We start from the raw sequence: 26,373 nt of genomic DNA, 5'->3' as shown, positions 1-26,373 counted from the left end.
ATATGATCTGTGGTTATTGTTTTTGTAGGATGTAAACGAAAGTGTAGGATTAATGAAAGGTGTGTAAGAGGAAAATGTAGATGCAAGAAAGGTTCTTACAGGACAAAATTAGGAACATGTAGAAGTAAGTGTCTTAACCATAAACAAAATTTTACAATGCATTATCATTATTGTTTATTTGATATAACATATGAACTGCGTTCTTTTATTCAATCATATACTTTACCATCGTTCAATCAGTGAAAATAAAGCGACATGATATAAAAAGATAGCAAATAGTATATAAATGTATAAAAGGTATCAGAAATAATTTCCATGTAGCTAAAATTGCTATATTGTTGAATATTTTAAAACACATATGATATTTTTTAGCAAAGACACCATGCAAACCAAAATGTCAGAAGGGATTTGTTTGTAATTTCCTCGGATTATGTAGACCAAAAGGTATAGTTTCCGTGCGATACTGAAAAACATATTTCAATTATATTGTTAAAGTTATGATATTAATTGGACTAAATGGTGTTAAAAGATACATTTTTAAACTAGTAGCAATTATTCTTTATTAAAAATGCATAATCGCCTTCATCACAATTCATCAACTGTACTATGCATAAAACAAAATAAGGAATTGTGTTTAAACAATGCTAAACTTTTCATAGACAAGCAGACTAAGTTGTACGTTATTGTATTATGTTTTCACGAATTTTGGTATACATGTAACATTAAATTTTTTTATAAAATGTCTGTTTGTCCTTTAGTGTACGTCATTAGTCATTTAAGATGGTCACTGCCAATTTGCAACGAATCTTTTTCTTTCAAATTCATACTACATAGGCAATAACGAATCCAACTACTATACATATAGGAAGATGTAGTAAAATTGCTATGAGACAACCCCCCACCCGAGACCAAATGACATATAAGTAAATAACTGTTATCGAAACATATTCTTCCTATATAAATCTAATACACGAAGTCTCATGAAAAGGCTAATATTCAGAAACAAATTAATTTTCAAGGAAGATAAAAGATTATTTCATATGATCTGTGGTTATTGTTTTTGTAGGATGTAAACGAAAGTGTAGGATTAATGAAAGGTGTGTAAGAGGAAAATGTAGATGCAAGAAAGGTTCTTACAGGACAAAAATAGGAACATGTAGAAGTAAGTGTCTTAACCATAAACAAAATTTTACAATGCATAATCATTATTGTTTATTTGATATAACATATGAACTGCGTTCTTTTATTCAATCATATACTTTACCATCGTTCAATCAGTGAAAATAGAGCGACATGATATAAAAAGATAGCAAATAGTATATAAATGTATAAAAAGTATCAGAAATAATTTCCATGTAGCTAAAATTGCTATATTGTTGAATATTTTAAAACACATATGATATTTTTTAGCAAAGACACCATGCAAACCAAAATGTCAGAAGGGATTTGTTTGTAATTTCCTCGGAACATGTAGACCAAAAGGTATAGTTTCCGTTCGATACTGAAAAACATATTTCAATTATATTGTTAAAGTTATGATATTAATTGGACTAAATGGTGTTAAAAGATACATTTTTAAACTAGTAGCAATTATTCTTTATTAAAAATGCATAATCGCCTTCATCACAATTCATCAACTGTACTATACATAAAACAAAATAAGGAATTGTGTTTAAACAATGCTAAACTTTTCATAGACAAGCAGACTAAGTTGTACGTTATTGTATTATGTTTTCACGAATTTTGGTATACATGTAACATTACATTTTTTTTATAAAATGTCTGTTTGTCCCTTAGTATACGTCATTAGTCATTTAAGATGGTCACTGCCAATTTGCAACGAATCTATTTCTTTCAAATTCATACTACATAGGCAATAACGAATCCAACTACTATACATATAGGAAGATGTAGTAAAATTGCTATGAGACAACCCCCCACCCGAGACCAAATGACATATAAGTAAATAACTGTTATCGAAACATATTCTTCCTATATAAATCTAATACACGAAGTCTCATGAAAAGGCTAATATTCAGAAACAAATTAATTTTCAAGGAAGATAAAAGATTATTTCATATGATCTGTGGTTATTGTTTTTGTAGGATGTAAACGAAAGTGTAGGATTAATGAAAGGTGTGTAAGAGGAAAATGTAGATGCAAGAAAGGTTCTTACAGGACAAAATTAGGAACATGTAGAAGTAAGTGTCTTAACCATAAACAAAATTTTACAATGCATTATCATTATTGTTTATTTGATATAACATATGAACTGCGTTCTTTTATTCAATCATATACTTTACCATCGTTCAATCAGTGAAAATAAAGCGACATGATATAAAAAGATAGCAAATAGTATATAAATGTATAAAAGGTATCAGAAATAATTTCCATGTAGCTAAAATTGCTATATTGTTGAATATTTTAAAACACATATGATATTTTTTAGCAAAGACACCATGCAAACCAAAATGTCAGAAGGGATTTGTTTGTAATTTCCTCGGATTATGTAGACCAAAAGGTATAGTTTCCGTGCGATACTGAAAAACATATTTCAATTATATTGTTAAAGTTATGATATTAATTGGACTAAATGGTGTTAAAAGATACATTTTTAAACTAGTAGCAATTATTCTTTATTAAAAATGCATAATCGCCTTCATCACAATTCATCAACTGTACTATGCATAAAACAAAATAAGGAATTGTGTTTAAACAATGCTAAACTTTTCATAGACAAGCAGACTAAGTTGTACGTTATTGTATTATGTTTTCACGAATTTTGGTATACATGTAACATTAAATTTTTTTATAAAATGTCTGTTTGTCCTTTAGTGTACGTCATTAGTCATTTAAGATGGTCACTGCCAATTTGCAACGAATCTTTTTCTTTCAAATTCATACTACATAGGCAATAACGAATCCAACTACTATACATATAGGAAGATGTAGTAAAATTGCTATGAGACAACCCCCCACCCGAGACCAAATGACATATAAGTAAATAACTGTTATCGAAACATATTCTTCCTATATAAATCTAATACACGAAGTCTCATGAAAAGGCTAATATTCAGAAACAAATTAATTTTCAAGGAAGATAAAAGATTATTTCATATGATCTGTGGTTATTGTTTTTGTAGGATGTAAACGAAAGTGTAGGATTAATGAAAGGTGTGTAAGAGGAAAATGTAGATGCAAGAAAGGTTCTTACAGGACAAAAATAGGAACATGTAGAAGTAAGTGTCTTAACCATAAACAAAATTTTACAATGCATTATCATAATTGTTTATTAGATATAACATATGAACTGCGTTCTTTTATTCAATCATATACTTTACCATCGTTCAATCAGTGAAAATAGAGCGACATGATATAAAAAGATAGCAAATAGTATATAAATGTATAACAAGTATCAGAAATAATTTCCATGTAGCTAAAACTGCTATATTGTTGAATATTTTAAAACACATATGATATTTTTCAGCAAAGACACCATGCAAACCAAAATGTCAGAAGGGATTTGTTTGTAATTTCCTCGGAACATGTAGACCAAAAGGTATAGTTTCCGTTCGATACTGAAACACATATTTCAATTATATTGTTAAAGTTATGATATTAATTGGACTAAATGGTGTTAAAAGATACATTTTTAAACTAGTAGCAATTATTCTTTATTAAAAATGCATAATCGCCTTCATCACAATTCGTCAACTGTACTATACATAAAACAAAATAAGGAATTGTGTTTGAGCAATGGTAAACTTTTCATAGACAAGCAGACTAAGATGTACGTTATTGTATTATGTTTACACGAATTTTGGTATACATGTAACATTAAAAAATGTCTGTTTGTCCTTTAGTGTACGTCATTTGTCATTTAAGATGGTCACTGCCAATTTGCAACGAATCTATTTCTTTCAAATTCATACTCCATAGGCAATAACGAATCCAACTACTATACAAATAGGAAGATGTAGTAAAATTGCTATGAAACAACCCCCCAACCGAGACCAAATGACATATAAGTAAATAACTGTTATCGAAACATATTCTTCCTATATAAATCTAATACACGAAGTCTCATGAAAAGGCTAATATTCAGAAACAAATTAATTTTCAAGGAAGATAAAAGGTTATTTCATATGATCTGTGATTATTGTTTTTGTAGGATGTAAACGAAAGTGTAGGATTAATGAAAGGTGTGTAAGAGGAAAATGTAGATGCAAGAAAGGTTCTTACAGGACAAAATTAGGAACATGTAGAAGTAAGTGTCTTAACCATAAACAAAATTTTACAATGCATTATCATTATTGTTTATTTGATATAACATATGAAGTGCGTTCTTTTATTCAATCATATACTTTACCATCGTTCAATCAGTGAAAATAGAGTGACATGATATAAAAAGATAGCAAATAGTATATAAATGTATAACAATAATCAGAAATAATTTCCATGTAGCTAAAATTGCTATATTGTTGAATATTTTAAAACACATATGATATTTTTCAGCAAAGACACCATGCAAACCAAAATGTCAGAAGGGATTTGTTTGTAATTTCCTCGGAAAATGTAGACCAAAAGGTATATTTTCCGTTCGATACTGAAAAACATATTTCAATTATATTGTTAAAGTTATGATATTAATTGGACTAAATGGTGTTAAAAGATACATTTTTAAACTAGTAGCAATTATTCTTTATTAAAAATGCATAATCGCCTTCATCACAATTCATCAACTGTACTATACATATAACAAAATAAGGAATTGTGTTTAAACAATGCTAAACTTTTCATAGACAAGCAGACTAAGTTGTACGTTATTGTATTATGTTTTCACGAATTTTGGTATACATGTAACATTAAATTTTTTTATAAAATGTCTGTTTGTCCCTTAGTGTACGTCATTTGTCATTTAAGATGGTCACTGCCAATTTGCAACGAATCTATTTCTTTCAAATTCATACTACATAGGCAATAACGAATCCAACTACTATGCAAATAGGAAGATGTAGTAAAATTGCTATGAGACAACCCCCATCCGAGACCAAATGACATATAAGAAAATAACTGTTATCGAAACATATTCTTCCTATATAAATCTAATACACGAAGTGTCATGAAAAGGCTAATATTCAGAAACAAATCAACTTTCAAGGAAGATAAACGGTTATTTCATATGATCTGTGATTATTGTTTTTGTAGGATGTAAACGAAAGTGTAGGATTAATGAAAGGTGTGTAAGAAGAAAATGTAGATGCAAGAAAGGTTCTTACAGGACAAAATTAGGAACATGTAGAAGTAAGTGTCTTAACCATAAACAAAATTTTACAATGTATTATCATTATTGATTATTTGATATTACATGTGAACTGCTTTCTGGTATTGAATCATATACTGTAGCATCGTTCAATCAGTGAAAATAGAGAGACATGATATAAAAAGATAGCAAATAGTATATAAATGTATAACAAGTATCAGAAATAATTTCCATGTAGCTAAAACTGCTATATTGTTGAATATTTTAAAACACATATGATATTTTTCAGCAAAGACACCATGCAAACCAAAATGTCAGAAGGGATTTGTTTGTAATTTCCTCGGAAAATGTAGACCAAAAGGTATATTTACCGTTCGATACTGAAAAACATATTTCAATTATATTGTTAAAGTTATGATATTAATTGGACTAAATGGTGTTAAAAGATACATTTTTAAACTAGTAGCAATTATTCTTTATTAAAAATGCATAATCGCCTTCATCACAATTCGTCAACTGTACTATACATAAAACAAAATAAGGAATTGTGTTTGAGCAATGGTAAACTTTTCATAGACAAGCAGACTAAGATGTACGTTATTGTATTATGTTTACACGAATTTTGGTATACATGTAACATTAAAAAATGTCTGTTTGTCCTTTAGTGTACGTCATTTGTCATTTAAGATGGTCACTGCCAATTTGCAACGAATCTATTTCTTTCAAATTCATACTCCATAGGCAATAACGAATATAACTAATATACAAATAGGAAGATGTAGTAAAATTGCTATGAGACAACCCCCCACCTGAGACCAAATGACATATAAGTAAATAACTGTTACCGAAACATATTCTTCCTATATATATATAATACACGAAGTCTCATGAAAAGGCTAATATTCAGAAACAAATCAATTTTCAAGGAAGATAAACGGTTATTTTATATGATCTGTGATTATTGTTTTTGTAGGATGTAAACGAAAGTGTAGGATTAATGAAAGGTGTGTAAGAGGAAAATGTAGATGCAAGAAAGGTTCTTACAGGACAAAATTAGGAACATGTAGAAGTAAGTGTCTTGATTATAAACAAAATTTTACAATGTATTATTATTATTGATTATTTGATATTACATGTGAACTGCTTTCTGGTATTAAATCATATACTGTAGCATCGTTCGATCAGTGAAAATAGATCGACATGATATAAAAAAAGTGGCAAATAGTAAATGAATGTATAACAAGTATAAGAAATAACTTCCCTGTAGCTTAAACTGCTATATTTTTGAATATCTTAAAAAACAATTGATATTTTTCAGCAAAGACACCATGCAAACCAAAATGTCAGAAGGGATTTGTTTGTAATTTCTTCGGAAAATGCAAACCAAAAGGTATATTTACTTTTGATAATAAAAATGACATTCAAACTGTTTTAAATATTTTTTATTTAAGAATTGAATGCTTCTTTTTGTAACTTCATTGGGGTGTAAATAGTTATCAAAGGTACCAGGATTATAATTTAGTACGCCAGACGCGCGTTTCGTCTACATAAGACTCACCAGTGACGCTCATATCAAAATATTTATAAAGCCAAACAATTTCAAAGTTGAATAGCATTGAGGGTCCAAAATTTCCAAAAAGTTGTGCCAATTATGGCTAAGGTAACCTATGCCTGGGATAAGAAAATCCTTAGTTTTTCGAAAAATTAAAAATTAAAAATTTTGTAAACTGGAAATTTGTAAAAATTACCACATTATTGATATTCATGTCAACACCGAAATGTTGACTACTGGGCTGGTGATACCCTCGGGGACGAAATGTCCACCAGCAGTAGCATCGACCCAGTGGTGTAAATAGTTATCAAAGGTACCAGGATTATAATTTAATACGCCAGACGCGCGTTTCGTCTACATAAGACTTATCATTGACGCTCATTTCAAAATATTTATAAAGGCAAACAAAGTTGAATAGCATTGAGGGTCAAAAATGTCCAAAACGTTGTGCCAAATACGGCTAAGGTAATCTATGCCTGGGATAAGAAAACCCTTAGTTTTTCGAAAAAATTGGAAGCGCCTCTTTCTAAAAATGTGCGCACGGTCAACGCTTTTACAACCCTATGAAGTTACAAAAAGAAGCATTCAATACTCATAATTACATGTTTTAGCTATAGGATCATGAAAACCCGAATTTTATCATTTTTTTATTAAATTAAGTTGTGCACTTTATTGTGGTACCTCGTGTTATCATGAATGAACATTTTTATTGAGTAATACAATTGCTTAGGGAATAACAGGTGATGTGCAATTAGCCAATCAGAATTACGTCTTATAGTGAAACATACATCTAATGTAATTATATATATATAGTGCACAGGGCAATGTTCAACAAATACATTTTAAACAAGTGGCAGTAATCTTTATTAAAAGGGCAATTTTACGCCTTCAACTAAATTATTTTTTAATAAAATAAAATGAAGATTCGTGTTTTAACAAATGAAATTTTTCATAGAACAGTAGAAAGAGATGTATATGTATTTATAAAGTTTACAGTTTTGTTGATACAATATTCAGATTTTTCTGTTTGTGCTTTAGTTTACGTCATTTGTCTTAACAGATGGTAGCTGATAAATTGCTACGAACCTGTTTCTCTCGAGTTAATGTCATATAGGCAATAACATCTACTACTATTAAATTTTTTAGAAGATGTAGTTTAACTGCAATTAGACAACTCTCAAGCAGAGACCTAATTGCATATAAGTAACTAAATAAACTCATCGTAGATACCAGGAATTCAATTTTGTATTTACGCTAGACTGTTATCAAAATATATTCATCCAAAATATATCTGATAAATGAAGTATGATGAACAGGCTAATATTCAAATACAAATTAAGCTTTTTAAAGGTAGATACACGATTATTTCATATGTTAAGTGATTGTTGTGTTGACAGGGTGTAAACGAAAGTGTAGGATCAATGAAAGGTGTGTTAGAGGAAAATGTAGATGCAAGAAAGGTTCATTCAGGACAAAACTAGGAACATGTAAAAGTAAGTGTCTCAACCATAAATAAAAGTTTACAATGTATTGTAATTGTTTATTTGAAATCACATGCGAACTGCGTTCATTTGTTTCATTGTTTACAATTAAATCGTTCGACAAGTGAAAAAATAACGACATGATATACCAAAAACATAGATACAAATGTCTTATAAGTGTCAGAAAAATAAATTACCTTAACTTAGTTTTTGCCATATTGTTGTATTTTTAAACACATATGACATTTTCAGCAAAGATTCCATGTGAGCAAGAATGTGAGATGGGATTTATATGTAGTTTCCTCGGAAAATGCAAACCAAAAGGTAAATGTACATTTCGTAACAAAAACTAAATTTAAAAGTTAGAAATAATTTGTGAAAAAAGAATTATTTAGTTTAAGCAGTCAGCATTTACATTCTACTTACATCATGGCTTTTGGAGATTAAGTAACGAAATTAATGTTTTTTCAACAGTTTACTTCATTCGTTTGTTTTGTGTGCATGTATCTGTGACTTTCAAAATAGGTTCTCATAAATGATACATACTTGTAACAATACAATGTTAGATTATATATTGATAGACGAGACGTTAGTCAGACAATTACGACGGTATGAAATCATAGAAGAAGGAACGTTAAGTTCGACGTCTAATCACCTACCAATTATCGCTTGTGTGGAACTAGACGAAAATCCGCATATTGACTTAAAGAATTTTACAAAACTCCCAGCTTGGCACAAGATCACAGAACATAATATTAAAGACTACCAAGTACATTGTGTGCTCCTTTAGATAAACTTATACTGAAGGCACAGAATGATAACCTTGACATAAATATTTTTTTATCATAATCTAGTGAATATGCTAATAAATACTGCAAAAGAGACAATTCCGTGTAATACGTATAATCCGTACACAAAACCATACTGGAATGCAGACGTAAAAAAAAGCACATACTAAATAACGAAATATGCGTAGGGTATGGATGCAAGATGGAAGACCCAGAGGTATGCAACATGAGTCGTATTTTAATTACAAACGAGCCAAACGAGATTTTAGAAACATCCAGAAGCTTGAAAATGAACGATATATCGAAGAAACGTATGATGACATTAATAACGCTCCCGAATGTGATATAAGACTATTCTGGAAACTAATTAAGCGCCAAAAACCAAAACATTCAAAAGTTTTTCATCAAATAAAACATAATAACATTGTTCATCTGTAATGCATTTGCGAATTATTTCGATTTTTATACACCAGCTGATAAGTCCACGTTCGATGATCCGACTCTAAATGAAATGAATAAAGCTTACCGTGAAATCAAACGTGTATGCAAAGCTGATGAAGATCTATACTTACCGGGTGGAATAATTTATGATGATGTAAGCTCCGTTATTAAACAGCTAAAACGTAGAAAAGCGTGTGGCAATGACATGATACAAAACGAACACTTGATATATGGTGGACCAAAAGTTGCGGAATGTCTTTCCATTTTTCTTAATATCGTTATAGAAAAACAGCAAGTTCCTAGTTACTGGCAGAAAGGATTGGTTGTTCCCTTGTTTAAAGGAGGGGATAAACCAAAAATGAGCCCGAACAGCTATCGACCCGTATGCTTATTATCGTGTGTTTTGAAGCTTTTTGAATTGATAGTACCTATCCGTCTACAAACATTTGTCGTTTTACCAGGGACGTTTCCGAATCCTCTTCAACATGGATTTCAAAAAAGTTTTGGTTGTCTGACTGCATCTTTTTGTCTCCTTGAAACAATTTACCATAATATAGAACTAATGTTTAGCGTTTCTAGACAGTAGAAAGGCTTTTGATACAGTATGGCGTAAAGCACTTATGTATAAATTATTCAAATTGGGTGTCAAAGGGAAAGCATGGTCCCTGATTAATGATATGTATAGTAAAACACAAGGTGCGGTTATTGTTAATCAATGTTAATCAAATAACTTTGTAGTCGAAGAAGGTGTTAGACAAGGAGGGGTATGGTCTTGTTTTTTATTACTTAGGGTTTATTGATGAATTCATTAATGAATTAGAAAGATGTTATAGAGTTACTGGTGTCAATAGTATAAAATGTTGCGCGCCCTCACTTGCTGACGATAGTACTTGTATTGCTACAACACCGAAGCGTTTACAACAAATGAATGATAAATGTACAAGATATTCAAATAAATGGCGGTTTCAGTTCAACGGAAAAAAATCATGTGTTATTCAATGTTCAAAATCTTCAATAAAAACAGACTATGACTGGAAACTGAACCAAGAATCTGTACCTGTTGTAGACAACATATTTATCTAGGCATTGAAATAAACTGAAAATTGAATGCGGTTGCACGAACGACAAAGGCTTGTAGGAAGGGTAGAAACACTTATTTTGCAATTTCAAACTTTAGAAGCGATAATACAAATCCATTAGTTCTAGTGAAACTGTTCAAGTCAGTGATAATTCCTACTTTTTTGTATGGTTGTGAAGTTTGGTGTGATCTGAAAAAGCAAGATATCACATTACTGAATAGACTCCAGCATTTTGTTGTAAAGCACGTACAACAGTTTAAGACGTCAACAAGATCCGATATGTGTGAAAGTATGGTTGGGCTACGTAATATAACCTGTGATATCGAAAAACGTAAATTGGATTTCTTTGGAAAACTTTGTAAAACAAAAAACTCTTGTCTTGCAAATTTTGTTTTTCGGACATATTTGAAATCTAAGTAAATACAATCTGTATTAATTTCTTATTACCTACATTAGTGATGGCAACTTTCCTGAAAAGCTACAATGGAAACGTAAATGCAGTTGAATCAAAACATGATAATGACTGGCTAATTCACATTAATTCGGACAATGACTTCAAGAGATTCCTATATATACATAAATCCATATTTATGGCTCATGTATGGAAATTCCCGACGATCAGCTTCGAAATTCGCACTGCACAGTTTATCGGAAAACCTATATCTACCGCTCTTAACCACGATTCCAAATCTTGTGAAATTTGTGACCGTCTATTTACTGACGTTTTTGTACATGCATGCTTTGGCTGTACGTGCACATCAAATATGTACAGTACTTGGCTAGACGTAATAATAGAAAACTTTTCTCTCGATCTCTATGTTGAACTCGGTGAATGTAGTGATGAATCGTTATTTATAATTTGTCTAGGAAAAGACCCTTCAACTGCGCTCAGTGACTCCGACTTAGATTCATTTAAGCGACTTTGCTACGTCCATGTAATAAAATCTGCACCCGAATACAATCGCCAATAAACTATATAGTATAGTGTTAACACATGTAATATCGATAGCTTGCAACATAGACTCATTTACAGCTTGCAATATATATTAACATTTTCATGTATATGTAAATACTACGCATTGTTCATAACTTTACTATTTTATTTTCTGTTATTAATGTATTAATTTATTGTTCATGATAATATAAATCATGTAATCTCTATAAAGAGGAAATAAAGATATGAATGAATGAATGAATTACCATATACACTGTATGAATATAAATAAAAGACATGTGTTTTCGAAGTGATACATCAAATATATGATGAAATTTAATATACCGGCTGATATATATTTAAATGCAAATCAACCTTTTGTAGGAGTTTTTATAGGTTTCATAACGAGTAAGAATCGAATATTGCTTGAAATCAACTCGACTTATTTAATTTCGATAAAATAATAAACGAGCCTTTTATGTTCAATACTCTTATTGTGTTGAATTGAAATTCGACGAATCGTTGATTTAGTCTTTTGCTCATAACAGTATGACATCATATGTCCTAAATGTTTTCCGCTGTCAAACTTTAACATCAAGCATAATAAGACTTTTTAACGCTTCAGAATATATTAAAACTTGACAAAAAGAAGATTGTCAGATGAAAAGTGTGAGTGTTTTGTATATAATTGATGAAAATGCATATGTCCGTTGCCGTGGACGAAATGTACATCGTCGTAACTTTTGAAAGTCACCAATGACGAATAACCAATGGGAAAGCTGTAATAACGTCTTACGATGATAATCGAATTAGTGCAGGTTTTCTTATCACACTCTGTGCTGTGTGATACGAGAAATGTCTATTTAGGCAAGGCCACTACCATAAGAAACATACGTGTGTATTTTCTATGCTTTCTGTTTTATTTTTGCAGGATGTAAACGAAAGTGTAGAATTAATGAAAGATGTGTTAAAGGAAAATGCAGATGCAAGAAAGATTCATATAGGACAAAACTAGGAGCATGTAGAAGTAAGTTTTAAAATTATATACATAAGTTTACATTGTATTATGTAAATGTCTCAAACTCAAAACAATTCAAAAAGCTGTCTTGATTTAGTTGTTAAAAATATTAATTAACATTTCTCAATAATGTGGTCATTTTTATAAATTTTCTGTTTACAAAGCTTTGAATTTTTCGAAAATTTGATCACTATTTACACCACTGGGTCGATGCCACTGCTGGTGGACGTTTCGTCCGGGTCGAGGGTATCAGCAGCCCAGTAGTCAACACTTCGGTGTTGACATTATATCAATAATGTGGTCATTTTTATAAATTTTCTGTTTACAAAACTTTTTTTTCCGAATTTTTCGAAAAACTAATGATTTTCTTATCCCAGGCATAGATTACCTTAGCCGTATTTGGCACAACTTTTTGGAATTTTGGATCCTCAATGTTCTTCAACTTTGTACCTGTTGGCTTTATAAATATTTTGATATGAGGGTCACTGATGAGTCTTATGCAGAAGACAAGTGCGTCTGGCGTACTAAATTATAATCCTGGTACCTTTGATAACTATTTACACCACTGGGTCGATGCCACTGCTGGTGGATGTGTCGTCCCCGAGAGTATCAGCAGCCCAGTAGTCAACACTTCGGTTTTAACATGAATATCAATGTGGTCATTTTTATAAATTTTCTGTTTACAAAACTTTAAATATTTTCGAAAAACTAAGGATTTTCGAATCCCAGGCATAGCTTACCTTAGCCGTATTTGGCACAACTTTTTGAAATTTTGGATCCTCAATGCTCTTCAACTTTGTCATGTTTGTACCTGTTTGGCTTTATAAATATTTTGATATGATCGTCACTGATGAGTATTATGCAGACGAAACGCGCGTCTGGTGTACTAAATTATAATCCTGGTACCTTTGATAACTATCTCAAATCCAATACGTTCAAAAATATCATTTATAATATATCAACATTATATCCAAGCATATTTGGGAATGTTAGTTTCTTCCAAGTGTATTATTAATGTAGTATCTTCTGCTTTGCTGTTGTTATACTCTGCTTCATATTTAAGACGTTTATTGATTCTTTTTAGCAAAGATTCAATGTACGCCAAATTGTAAAAGAGGATTTGTGTGTAGTTTCCTAGGAAAATGCAGACCAAGAGGTAAATTTATATTTATTCGTCTTGAATTAACATTAAAAAATATAATGATGGTTTCGATCAAAAATTGGAAATAAAATCAAAATAATTTTGACAGAATCAAGTTCAAGAATTATTTGTGTTCAACTGTTAGCAATGAATTTTAGCTTTTCCTATACGGATTTGCTTGATATAGCTTTATTGTTCAAAAGGAATCATTTTTTAACCAGTTCCAAGTGGTGAAGTTGAAACATTTTGCTTCGTTAATTTTACGGACGACATTACACAAGTTCGTTCAACCGATTCACAGGTGATAGCAAATATGTTCTGAAATCGTTACCTCATTTCCGTTTCCGTCTCCACTAAGGCGATCTACCATATTCGACTTATTACCGGAGTTGTAATTTTATAACGGAACGTCCCTAATCAATTGGCAAAAATATCAAAAGCACTAAACGGTAATTATATATTTTTCTATGTTTTTTGTGTTCTTTGTAGGATGTAAACGAAAATGTAGGATCAATGAAAGATGTTTCAAGGGGAAATGCAGATGCAAAAAGAGTTCCTTTAGGACAAAACTAGGAACATGTAAAAGTAGGTGTCTTCACTTTGATTATTGGGAAAGGTTATAATGTAATTGACATTTCCACTTTATCCTTACCGTGCAACAATATTAAATTCCCGCTGAATATTTGACGACATGATGCAATCTTAACAATATTTAAAGTTTCTAAATGTTTCTTATAATAATCGAACTTATACCAAACTAGGAGCATGGACGAGTAGGTATTTGAATCCGTATTAAAGAAATATATATAGAAGCCATTTCATTTGCTCACAATAATGTGGTAGAAAGTCACATTCCGTATGTGCCTGTCCTGAATCAGAGGACTTTAAATAATCTGTTCTTTGTTCCGTTAATTGTTACGTATGTATATAGTTTTTGCATTCATTATTGCCTATTACAGAATACTGCGAGACATAGGTTTTGCCTTTTGCAATTGATAAATGCATCGCGGTGATTAATTATTGCCTATATCCTTATTCCTTATTTGAGCATTGTATTCTTTGCCGTTGTACTTCATTTCCTATTATATAGCCAAATATATTCACACATTAAGATATTTCTATAGAAAACGTATATACAAAGCAGAATGTATTAGACCGCCGAACACGTTGCAAAATGAGAGGCTGCCGCAAAACCAAACCATTCAACTTGATTTTCCATCCATAGTCTCTGTCATTTTATCTCAAGTCGCGTTATGTTTTACTAATCATTTATTTGTGTTTCACCTATATCTTCATTGTTGAAAATCAAAAAAGTTAAGATTAAACACGTAAGTCAATAAAAAAAAAAGATTTTTTTTAGAGAGGCGAAAGATACCATAGTGATATTTAAAGTCATATGTTGAAAACAATATAATGATATGCTAATGAACGAATAATAGATGCATATGCATAATACATTCAACAGGTATTTCTTAAATGATTATTCATTTGGTTAAGTAAAACAGTTTTTGTATTGTAAAGAAAAGAATAAAGAGTTTTTTCAAATCAAACAGGTTTTATATTAAATTGCATAGAGTAAAATGTTTTACACAGACCGTTATCATGGTTATAATGTAAAGATGTTTTTTAGAGCGATGTAATGCTGATAGCTGCGGAGTGAACGCAGTATGTGTCAAGAGGAAATATTGTCGATGTAAAAGGGGATATGCTGGTCATCCAAAAACATTATGTGAAGGTAAAGACTCATTGTCAGCATTTCAAAATCGATTGACATCACAGTTAATTATGTTAAAGCATGTATAAAATCTCAATTACACAAAAATATGCAGGAAAAGCTAACCAGTTTTAATGCAATTTGGCATGTAACGACAAATTTTATTCGATCACGTCTGTTATCAATTCAAGGATTGGCAATTGTGTATTGTTTTGTTATTTATGAAATGTTTTCCATTGCCGGTCGTTCATCAGCAATCCAGCACTATCAAATGTGGTCACAACACCAATAATAATTTCTACCGACCAACAATTAAAAAAAATGTTTTACAGTACTGTATTTCATATACAATTGATATCAGAAGATGTATGAATACATAATGTTAGAATATCAGGACTATTAACATATTATATGTAGTAAATAATGATCTTATTATTATATATATGGGCCTCATTAGCCGAGTGGTCTAAGTAGTTACTACTGCAACCACAAGCTAGTCAACACTGAGGTTATGAGTTCGAAATCCGCTCGTGCGGGTGCACTCGACTACAATCTTAATTGACTAGGATTGCCAGTTTTCCTATCGATGGTCGGTGGTTTTCACCGTGCTATCCGGCTTCCGCCAACAATAAAAACTGGCCGCCACGAAAAAACCTAAATGCATTGCTTAAAAGTGGCGTTAAAACACCAAGAATCAAATCTTATTATCATAAAAATGGCCATGTTCTAGTAATCATTCATATGCTCTAATATGATTGTGTTGTACTCTAACGCAAGATGGCAGTTTCAGTAATATGTTTAGATGTTTGTGGGTTGTATATTTATTTTAATAGTACGACTTTTTTATTTACACTTCTGCGCAAAACTTTCGTTGTTCTGCTTTTTCATCCAGGGCAGATTATTAATCAACATAACCTCCTCATTACCATATCAAAGGGTCATCGCCTTACCTTTCAGTTGATGTGTTGTTACACCATGTCTTAAATATAAAGCTTAGAAAGTCACAGCCAGTCAAATAGTAGTATTAGATAATTGATAGTCTAAAGATACACTTTCAGAAGTTAAAGAATGTATCAAAAATGCAAGAGGAAATGACTACAATGGAAGAATGAGTACAACAGAATCTGGAAGAACATGTCAGGCATGGAATAAACAAACACCACACCGTCACAGCAAATCGAATGTAAGAGATGCCAAAAACTACTGCAGGAATATGGACAACGAAGCACGGCCATGGTGTTATACAACAGATAGCAGGAAACGTTGGGAATTTTGTAGAATTCCTATTTGTGGCAAGTAGTCTTAGATAGTCTTAGATGAATAAAATGCACATTTTGCTATTTAATATTTATGTACGTATGTTTTACTCTCCATTTCTAAATGTTCTTTTTCGTGTGCAGTTGTCGTGTATTTATTTTCGGTTTTAACCTACCATATCAGATTTCTACAAGCTATCTTTGGTTTTCAGAACAATCAATCACGATGTACAACGTATTTAATTTAACAAAATTGTGTCATCTTTTCACACTGTTTTATGTTCCTTACACGACATCAGTTACAAACATACTTTATTGAAAATTCTTTACATCGTATATATTGCTATTTGAAACCGAAACCAGGCAACATTTTTTATTCTATTGACCTGGATATTAATCGATCGAAACGAAATTGCATGTGTAAAGTAGACATGGTATTTAATATAATTATATGATGTACCAATCGTGTATTGCTGGAAAACATCATTATATATGATTCAGATGCGAGAATATCTGTTTGTTTATCAATACAGATGAAATTTACAATTAGAACATACTATGAAATTAATATCAGAGTAATCTCCTTTGAGCAAAGTCCTATATTCCTCTAAGGATATAGTAGTTGACTTATATAATTTTGGAATGTTTTATAGGTGCACCTAAACCACCGTGTGGTGATATGGTAATAATGGCTTGTCATTCAGATCGTGAACACAGAACGGAATGTCTTGTTCCAAATGCTGAGAGAATAAATTATATTGAACTTAAAAGTGGCGTGGACAATCCGTCGTGCACGTTTGGTGTCACTTATGGTTTCAACGGAGTCACGATATGGTCAAAAGAGAGTTGCCGGGAAAAAATCAAAGTTTGCTTAACTCCAAGTATGTTCTTATTTGAGAATCTTGATATAGTCTAGTGCTTTATTCATATAAATATGAAATACATTAAACCAACTTTAAACAAAAGTCATTTATTTCCCCTAGAAATTGAAAATGTTTCACGCGATCATATAGTTGAATTATAAAAATAACATATTCAAATCGAGTTGATATAATCAAAATTTCTACGAGATTGTCAAAGTCGACAAACGTGTGATTTCCTGGTACACAAGAGTCACATCATTCGGAAGAAACCGTGTAATTGTACATCTATTTAAATGTGATAGTTGGTATATGTAAAAATGAGAAGACATACATATGTAGACTAGTTATTGCATTTATAGATATAAAAAGACGTGGTATGACTGCTAATGACTCCCAATCAATGTCACAATTTGTATAAGTAATTCAATAACGGTCAAAGTATGGTCAGTTCTTCAACACGGAGCTGTAGATAACACCGAGTAGAAAGCTAAGCAGAGCCCTTAAATGACTTGTGTAAAAACATTCAAACAGGGAAACCAAATGTCTATTCAATATAAAAGTACGAGAAACGAGAAGCATTTATGAGCCACACCATCAAACGACAACCACCGAATATCAGGTTTATATTCAACACGTTCAAGTGTGTGTAATTTGCTAACATTTACCTAAAACTAACTAAAAGGTTACCTCACACTAGAAAATGGTTTATTACCGTAAAAAATAGTATATTGATTAAAAATAATTCGCAAAATTAGGGAAATTCGAAGACATATTTCATATACAAGGTATCCATAACTCTGAATTTTTGCTTTCAACGAAATGTGTACACACAATTCTTGTAACTTTATATTCATGTACGAAGTTTAAGATAATTGTCGCTAAACTAGCCGTTACACAAGTGGTTATTTATTTTTGAGATATCGCTTTAATTTTAATTTTACAGAGAATCGTGTTCCAATTCTTCCTCCTCCAGAAGGTACGTCTCAATGTGTTTCTAACCATCTTTTCATGTAGTTCAATTTTGATAATTTTATTAACTTCTACTTAAGGATGTATTCTTTTGACTTCAGTACATCCCATATCATTTTGTCTTTTCAAATTTCTTAGATATATATTTTTTCAATTATTTATAACAAAACAGTTGAAATACTATGCATTTTGCTCTTTATAATGTGAAAAATCACAAATTAATAAAATTGCCAGCATTGTTAATTTGACACAAAAAAGCATCAAAATATGATAAAACTTTCATATATATATTAACACCTACCTATAGTTTTTTTTAGTTAAATTTATTCATTTTGGTTCACTTCATCTTTATTGAAAGTATGAAAAAAAGTTTAATTGTGGATCTTTGATTTTTTTCACAATAATAACCCAGAAATAGGTAAAAATTGATGAAACATTGGAAAATTATCAAAATTGGGTATTTTCAAAGTGCTGTAGAAGAAAAAGAAGTCCACCACCATTTTTTTTTCTTTAACAATTATTTGTTTACAGTCTTATAAACCCGGCCAAAAATCAGGTTAAGAAAAAAATTTTAATTCTAGAAATGTTTGGCTCCTCAGTGGTGTATAACGTACATCCTCAATAACATTTTTTTTTATAAAACCTAGCTATTTCTACTTTGTGCGACAGTAGCATATATATTAATACAATAGTAGTTATCTGATATACATTTGACATGTTCCATCAGATTAGCTAGATTTAATAATCACACTTTTGTTTGAGTTCACAATTATGTGTATTTCTTTTAGAATGCCGCAATACTGAGAAGGGAGAGGACTATGTTGGAAAATGGAGTAAAACTGAAACTGGAAAGAATTGTCAGAGATGGGACCAACAATTTCCACATACACACAAATTCTTTCTTGATGGTAAAGATTCTGAAAATTACTGTAGAAATTTTGACGGTTCTTTGAGACCTTGGTGTTATACAGAAGATCCTTACACTGAAAGAGAATATTGTGCTATACATAAATGTGGTGAGTTGAAATAATCTCTAACTTTTTCTTGTTTAATCTCATACCTTGTAGAGTAAAGGTGTAATACAAACCATTCTCAATTTTTGTAATGATTACATAAAACATAAAGTATTTCACTGGACAAGATGCGTATTTTGATTATTCATTTTTCATCAGAAATGATAAAGTGGAGTTATACTTGTTGATCCTAAACCTAATACAAATATACTGGCTACTAACTAACCTAAACATGAAATGGTCTTGGAAGCTAAGATGAGCTGATAATTGAATATATAAATTTTTACCACCTTTAACTATTTATACAAGTGAAAGAATCACCCAATTACCAACAAATTAACATGTTATCAAAAGGTCGACGTTTCTATTGTGTGTATTTTAAATAAATGTTTGGGATTATTATTTGGAATTAGAATTAAGATACAGTATATTTTTTAACTTTTATCTAAAGCACCGGAAGATCCAGAGGATGTAGATGGTGAGTATTTATTTTCTTAAAAAGGAGAGGGTAAATATTATAGAGGTAAAAAAGAATACAAAAAAGAACAATCATAGAAGAGGGACGAAAGATACAAGAGGGATAGTCAAACTCATAGATCAAAAATAAACTGACAACGCCATTGTTAAGAAAAAGACAAACAGACATATAATAGGAGACACAACATAGACAACTACAGACAAAGCAACACAATCCTCACCAAACACTTGGTTGTATTTGAACTTTGAAATACGCAAGAATTTATCTAATTCGTTGACCGTCTAAAACAACTTCTAGAAAATGAATGCAGTGTTTGAAAAAAATAATTTCAAAACTGATTTATCCTTCAAAAAGATGTGTTTGTTAACCACCCAGTTATAACATTTCTTACAATCGGCATTAACGAGTACATACTTTAATAGCTTGATGTGTGGTATATGCTTTGAAGACCGAACATCTCTAACGTCATTTGGTCTCTGGTTTAGAGTTTTCCTATTGGCAATCTTGTCACATATTCTTCTTTTTAATTAACATGCAATGAAACAGCCAGTAATGTGAAAGTTATAGACCGTAGTTAACTTGTCCATATACATCAGCTCCCGGTAAAAACAGAGCCTACTCGAATGTAAAAATGCTTAAGGAAAGACACAGATATCATCAGCAATATGATGCCCGGAGTAATGCCATTTTCGGTTATTTACTTTTTAATGAAAACGGTTAATTGGTGAAGACAACCTTTAAAGTTTGTTGATCTTTAAACTTCATTTGCTATGTCGTTGTACTGCTGCCTCAACCATTTCCAATGTTATTCATACATATTTCAGAATGTCGAAAATCTACAAAGGGTACAGAATACAAAGGTCGAATAAGTTTGACACACACTGGACGTACCTGTCAGTATTGGGAACGACAATATCCACATAAACACCCATTTAGCATCAGCTTCAAAACGGAACATAATTATTGTAGAAATCCTGACAACAGTGGACAACCATGGTGTTATACAAATGATCCAACAACACGTTGGGAATATTGCCAGATACCAATGTGTGGTAGGTTTTAACTTTGAATTCTTGCATTCCAAAATGTAAAGAGCTAGTGATATCAGAATCATTATATTGTTTTGTTTACTTTTTTTTAGGAATTAAACGACAAAATGATCCTCCGATATTCTTATTTAGTATCAATTACAGCCATAACTAATAATGTGCATGCAAAGCGTTTTCTTTTCATTATCGAATTTTATATTAAAACATTTGAATAAATTGAAAATATTTGGATAAATAATTGATATACTTTTGTATCTCAAGTGGGGAGTTCAATACAGAATGTTTAATTTGTCTAAAACACAATTATTACCGTCCTAATCTTTCGCTTTGAAGGTATCTGCAACTTTTCGTGTCTTTTTTTAAAACATGCATAACAAAAACTACTATACCAAAAACGTATTCAAAATAAAACAGGTCCATATACAATCAAGTTTTAAGACATTATATGACACAAATAGTTTTACCTAGGTGATACCTTTTTATGCTAATGGTTGTTTTAATCATTTATATTTATTCAACAGCTGCTTGTTCTGTTAGAGAAGAGATTGTAGAATGTAAAGCTACTGTGAGAGTCTCTGGTTCATGTTTTTATAAATCCAAAGTAGGATCAAGCTGTGTTTACACCGTGCAGCTGTCAGATTCACAGGCAATCATCAAAACATCAACACAGGAAATGGTACTTACAAATGGAGGAAATCTGGCTGAATGTGCTATTTTTACCTTTAATGATGGAACTCTAAAAATAGAAGATGACGTCTGCAAATGCTTTGAAGCCACTGTGGTGAACAAATAAGACTGCATGAAACAGTAGGTATCAGATTTTGATGACTATTTATTCGGGAAAAAAGGGAGCACAATATCAAAAAGGACACAAATGGCACTTAAATCTACGACAATAAAGACAACATTAATAAAAGTTGAAATTGAAATGTACTAACTACGTCATGCATCACATATATTGAGTAGATATAGAAAATAGAGCAGTTGATTTGAGAAAAACAGAATTCAGAATTTCAGAACTGTTAAACAGTTTTCGTTTTACACAAATGTATTACTTCTTTCGTTGAGCTAAATGGCCATACATGCGTATGCTGTATATAACAGAAAAACCTTTATAAATTTTAATGTATCTTCCTGCAGACTATTCCGTTACGTTGTGCGATTGCAAACTAAAATATGATTTAATAGATTGGGTTCAGCAAAATATATTTTTATCGGATTTCACATGATATCGTTTTGCATGGACATGTATCATTTGCAGTTGGATGTAAAACAAACTTTATTCAATTGATTACGAACCATTCGAACTATCTATAGTAAACTTTACGACAAAAGAGATGATTTCAGCTTCCCAATTGTGAACTTTCCATTTCTAAGTAGCAACATTCCAGCAGCACCTGCATACGGGGTATATATCTCTCAATTGATACGATATTCCCGTGCTTGCATTTCCTATCATGATTTTCTTGATAGAGGGTTACTGCTCACAAGGAAGCTATTAAATCAAGAGTTCCAAATGGTGAAGTTGAAATCATCCCTTCGTAAATTTTACGGACGCCATCACGAGTTGGTTGACCGTTATGGAATAACCATTTCACAAATGATATCGGATATGTTCCTCACGTCGTAACTACAATCCCCTTCCCTTTCATGAATTTGACCTACCGAATTAGACTATTTACCGGATTTGTAATCACATAAGCAACACGACGGGTGCCGCATGTGGAGCAGGATCTGCTTACCCTTCCGGAGCACCTGAGATCACCCCTAGTTTTTGGTGGGGTTCGTGTTGTTTATTCTTTAGTTTTCTATGTTGTGTCATGTGTACTATTGTTTTTCTGTTTGTCTTTTTCATTTTTAGCCATGGCGTTGTCAGTTTGTTTTAGATTTATGAGTTTGACTGTCCCTTTGGTATCTTTCGTCCCTCTTTTAATAGTGAAAAAGATTGTACACACTGTTGTCTGCTGTATCGCATTTTTTGTCGTATTTACCTCTTATGTCGTTGTGTGTTGCGCACACACATTCTGGTCAATATAATTGAATTCAATGCAACTGTCATACCAGTGAGAGGTTTAGCTAGCTAAAGACCAGTTTTAATCCACCATTTTCTACATAAGGAAAAGTCTGTACTAAGTTATTAATACACTTCCATTCAATAATGTGTTTAAGCTTGTTTTGAATTTCCCTCGGAGTCCGGTATTTTTGTTATTTACTTTTGACTTAGCAATACATACATGAAACTAACTGCATAACACAATACTATATCCAATACATACAGAGAAAATAACCGCTTTATATATTTTCATTTTTAAATTAGAAGGTTTTTTTCTTTGCAGGTTACATATCACTATGAGGACTGAAAATATTTAGAGACATTGTGCTTAGTATAGACAGAGTGCACTTTCAATAATTGTGTGCTTAGCTTTAAATAAATTATCATCTAATAAGATAAAATTGCCGATATTATTTTTTCTATATTCACCCACTTAGAATTATATCAAAATCCTTCGAAAGATTTAAGAACAATCATGCGTATAGTTTTTAGATATTGACTAAAGTGTTACATGTACAAAGTAAATTCACAAAAATACTGAACTCAGAGGAAAATCCAATCGGAAAGTCCATAATCACATGGCAAAATCAAATGATAAAACACATCATAAACGAATTCCTGACTTGGTACAGGCATTTTCAAATGTAGAAAATGGTGGATTAACAATAGATTAAATCTTTCAGTATATGTAATGATAATGAGATGTGGCATGTTTGCCGAGACATATATTTAACCATATTAAGGCTAAATTACATGAATACAAGGAACTTAAAGTCAACGTAAAGTCTTCAACAATACATTCAATCAATATCCTATATATAGTTAGCTATAAAAAATATAAAGGCATTTTATTTATATAGATTAAAACGTTTGTTTTCCCGTTTGAATGGTTTTACACTAGTAATTTTGGTGCCATTTATAGCTTATTGTTCCGTGTGAGCCAAGGCTCCGTGTTGAAGGCCGTACATTGACCTATAACGGTTTACTTTTATAAATTGTTATTTGTATAGAGAGTTGTCTCATTGGCACTCACACCACATCTTCCTATATATATGGCAACATGTAAAACAATTCAAACGCTATATTCCACGGCCTGAATTACGACAAAACAATATACAAAGCAAATCTGACAGCAACACATGGGAATGATTGTTTCAACCAAAGATTGTGACAGGTTTAAACGTGTTTGTAAGTGCCCTCCTTGAATTTTGAACAGTGGTGTTGTAACATCAGATTTCAGAACAAACAATTTAAGTCAGTTTGGAATCACTTAACTAATCAGCATTGATTTAATAACTATTTACACCGCTGGGTTGATGCCACTGCTGGTGGAAGTTTCTCCAACCCAGTAGTTAGCACTTGTGTTGTATTCGGTGGTTACATGAATATCAATTATATGGTCATGTTTATAAATTTCCTGTTTACAAAACTTAAACTTTTCTCGAAAAACGAAGGATTTTCTTTTCCCAGGCATATTACCTTAGCCGTATTTGGCGCAATTTTTGGAATTTTGGGTCCTCAATATTAATGCTCTTCAACTTTGTACATGCTGTAGTTGTTTTGCTTTATAACTATTTGATCTAAGCGTCACCGATGAGTCCTATTTGGACGAAACGCGTTTTTGGTGTATTATATAATAATCCTGGTACCTTTGATAACTATTGCCAATGAGACAACTCTCCATCCAAGTGACAATGTATTTAATATTCAGAATGTCTGTCAAAGTACGGCCTTAAACAATGAACATAAGCTCAAACCGATCAGCAAAATATAAAGGGACCGAAATTACTAGTGTAAAACAATTCAAACACGAAATTACAACGGTCTAATCTATATATGAAACAAGGACCACACAAAGTGTCAAACAAACCACAACTTCTAAACAGCAGGCACCTTACTTAGGAGAGGTGCTTTAAAATGCAGCGGGTATGGATAGTTTTGCTAAACGGTAAATTGCAGGAAATAGACACGATTTCTTTGAGGGAAAAACATGTGCCGGGGAACAGGGAATTAAATTGTCGTGGCCTATTTTCATTGTAAATTGTCTAGTTATCTTTGACTATGCAAGGTTGTCAATTTATAAACTACTAGTTAACACAATTATGCAGGTTATAAACTTTCGAAATATTTAATTTAAGGTCGAGTTTTTAACGATTAATATACTGCTTCATGTACAACGTAGGATACGTAATGTGCAATTCATGTTCTCAAGACAAAACTACCAACCATTTTGACTGTATTTTGACCTTTGATTGCCTTTTTTTTGCATCGTTGGTTGCTGTCTTATCGACGTTGACCCACACATCTCCTAATATTCATATATCCTATACAAGTTCAAGAAACAGAACTTCTTGGGACTTCTATACTCTTACGTAAACACAATTGATCGTAAAAAAATGCTAAAAACTACATGTATGTTGATCTATATGACTTATCCTTTCTGTTCTGATATTGGCAAACTAATCACTAAGATCAATGTGTTACTACAGGTAACACACAGACATGACATAATCAAGGGTCAATTGTCATATAAACCAGCAATATGGACAGCTCTATCATGATTATACACCACTTGATGAGTTTAGCTTCTATATAAAAAATAAGATGTAGTATGATTGCCAATAAGACAACTATCCACAAGAGACCAACTGACACAGAATTTAACAACTACATGTGCAGGTCATCATACGGCCTTCAACAATGTGCAAAGCCAATACCACACAATCAGCTATAAAAGGCTCCGATTAAACAGATACAAACAATTCAAAAGAGGAAACTAGAAGCCTAATGTAAGTACAACAATTAACGAAAATGAAATATGAAACACATGAACAAACGATAACCACTGAATAACAGGATCCTGACTTAGGATAGGCACATACATACATGTAATGCAATGGGTTTAAGTATGTTAGCGGGATCCCAATCCCCTCCTTATTACCAGGGAAATTGGTGTTGCAATACAACACGAGAACGAACTACAAAAATCAGTCGAAAAAGGCTAACACATCTGATGGATACATATAGAAATACATCTAACAAAACACAGAGTGGACATGGCCGATTACTTGTATATTCTTACAACAAAAAGACATTAAGTATCTAATGGATTTTGTGTAAAGACGTCATAAACAGTCAGAGAAAAACATGACCTTTTCTATATTTAGTCTTGCTAATGTATTCAACGTATAGTAGTTGCAATGGATTCCCAAGAAAATAAAAATTCATGCATAGAAAAGATACAGTTCCTGACATTTTCTTCTTTATTTTCATGACGAACG

The 26,373-nt window shown here is 31.6% G+C and overlaps 1 protein-coding gene across 1 annotated transcript in view; it reads left to right on the top strand.

The window, feature by feature from the left end:
- Window positions 1–26,373, top strand: part of LOC139516285 (zonadhesin-like) — a 119,336-nt gene that overhangs the window by 55,777 nt on the left and 37,186 nt on the right. The window contains exons 55-81 of the mRNA XM_071306290.1: window positions 29–124; window positions 373–444; window positions 1,067–1,162; window positions 1,411–1,482; window positions 2,106–2,201; window positions 2,450–2,521; window positions 3,144–3,239; window positions 3,488–3,559; window positions 4,172–4,267; window positions 4,516–4,587; window positions 5,209–5,304; window positions 5,553–5,624; window positions 6,237–6,332; window positions 6,582–6,653; window positions 8,213–8,308; window positions 8,549–8,620; window positions 12,470–12,565; window positions 13,641–13,712; window positions 14,187–14,282; window positions 15,328–15,432; window positions 16,470–16,703; window positions 17,321–17,548; window positions 18,474–18,506; window positions 19,288–19,515; window positions 19,964–19,990; window positions 20,815–21,042; window positions 21,561–21,846. Of these exons, the coding sequence (XP_071162391.1) occupies window positions 29–124; window positions 373–444; window positions 1,067–1,162; window positions 1,411–1,482; window positions 2,106–2,201; window positions 2,450–2,521; window positions 3,144–3,239; window positions 3,488–3,559; window positions 4,172–4,267; window positions 4,516–4,587; window positions 5,209–5,304; window positions 5,553–5,624; window positions 6,237–6,332; window positions 6,582–6,653; window positions 8,213–8,308; window positions 8,549–8,620; window positions 12,470–12,565; window positions 13,641–13,712; window positions 14,187–14,282; window positions 15,328–15,432; window positions 16,470–16,703; window positions 17,321–17,548; window positions 18,474–18,506; window positions 19,288–19,515; window positions 19,964–19,990; window positions 20,815–21,042; window positions 21,561–21,832 (2,963 nt within the window). The 3' untranslated portion in view covers window positions 21,833–21,846. The remainder of the gene's footprint in view (window positions 1–28; window positions 125–372; window positions 445–1,066; window positions 1,163–1,410; window positions 1,483–2,105; window positions 2,202–2,449; window positions 2,522–3,143; window positions 3,240–3,487; window positions 3,560–4,171; window positions 4,268–4,515; window positions 4,588–5,208; window positions 5,305–5,552; window positions 5,625–6,236; window positions 6,333–6,581; window positions 6,654–8,212; window positions 8,309–8,548; window positions 8,621–12,469; window positions 12,566–13,640; window positions 13,713–14,186; window positions 14,283–15,327; window positions 15,433–16,469; window positions 16,704–17,320; window positions 17,549–18,473; window positions 18,507–19,287; window positions 19,516–19,963; window positions 19,991–20,814; window positions 21,043–21,560; window positions 21,847–26,373) is intronic.

Source organism: Mytilus edulis, chromosome 3, assembly GCF_963676685.1.
Source record: "Mytilus edulis chromosome 3, xbMytEdul2.2, whole genome shotgun sequence".
Lineage (NCBI taxonomy): Eukaryota > Metazoa > Mollusca > Bivalvia > Mytilida > Mytilidae > Mytilus > Mytilus edulis.
The sequence above is the reverse complement of the archived record's forward strand: the minus strand, read 5'-3'. Positions and strand labels throughout refer to the sequence as shown.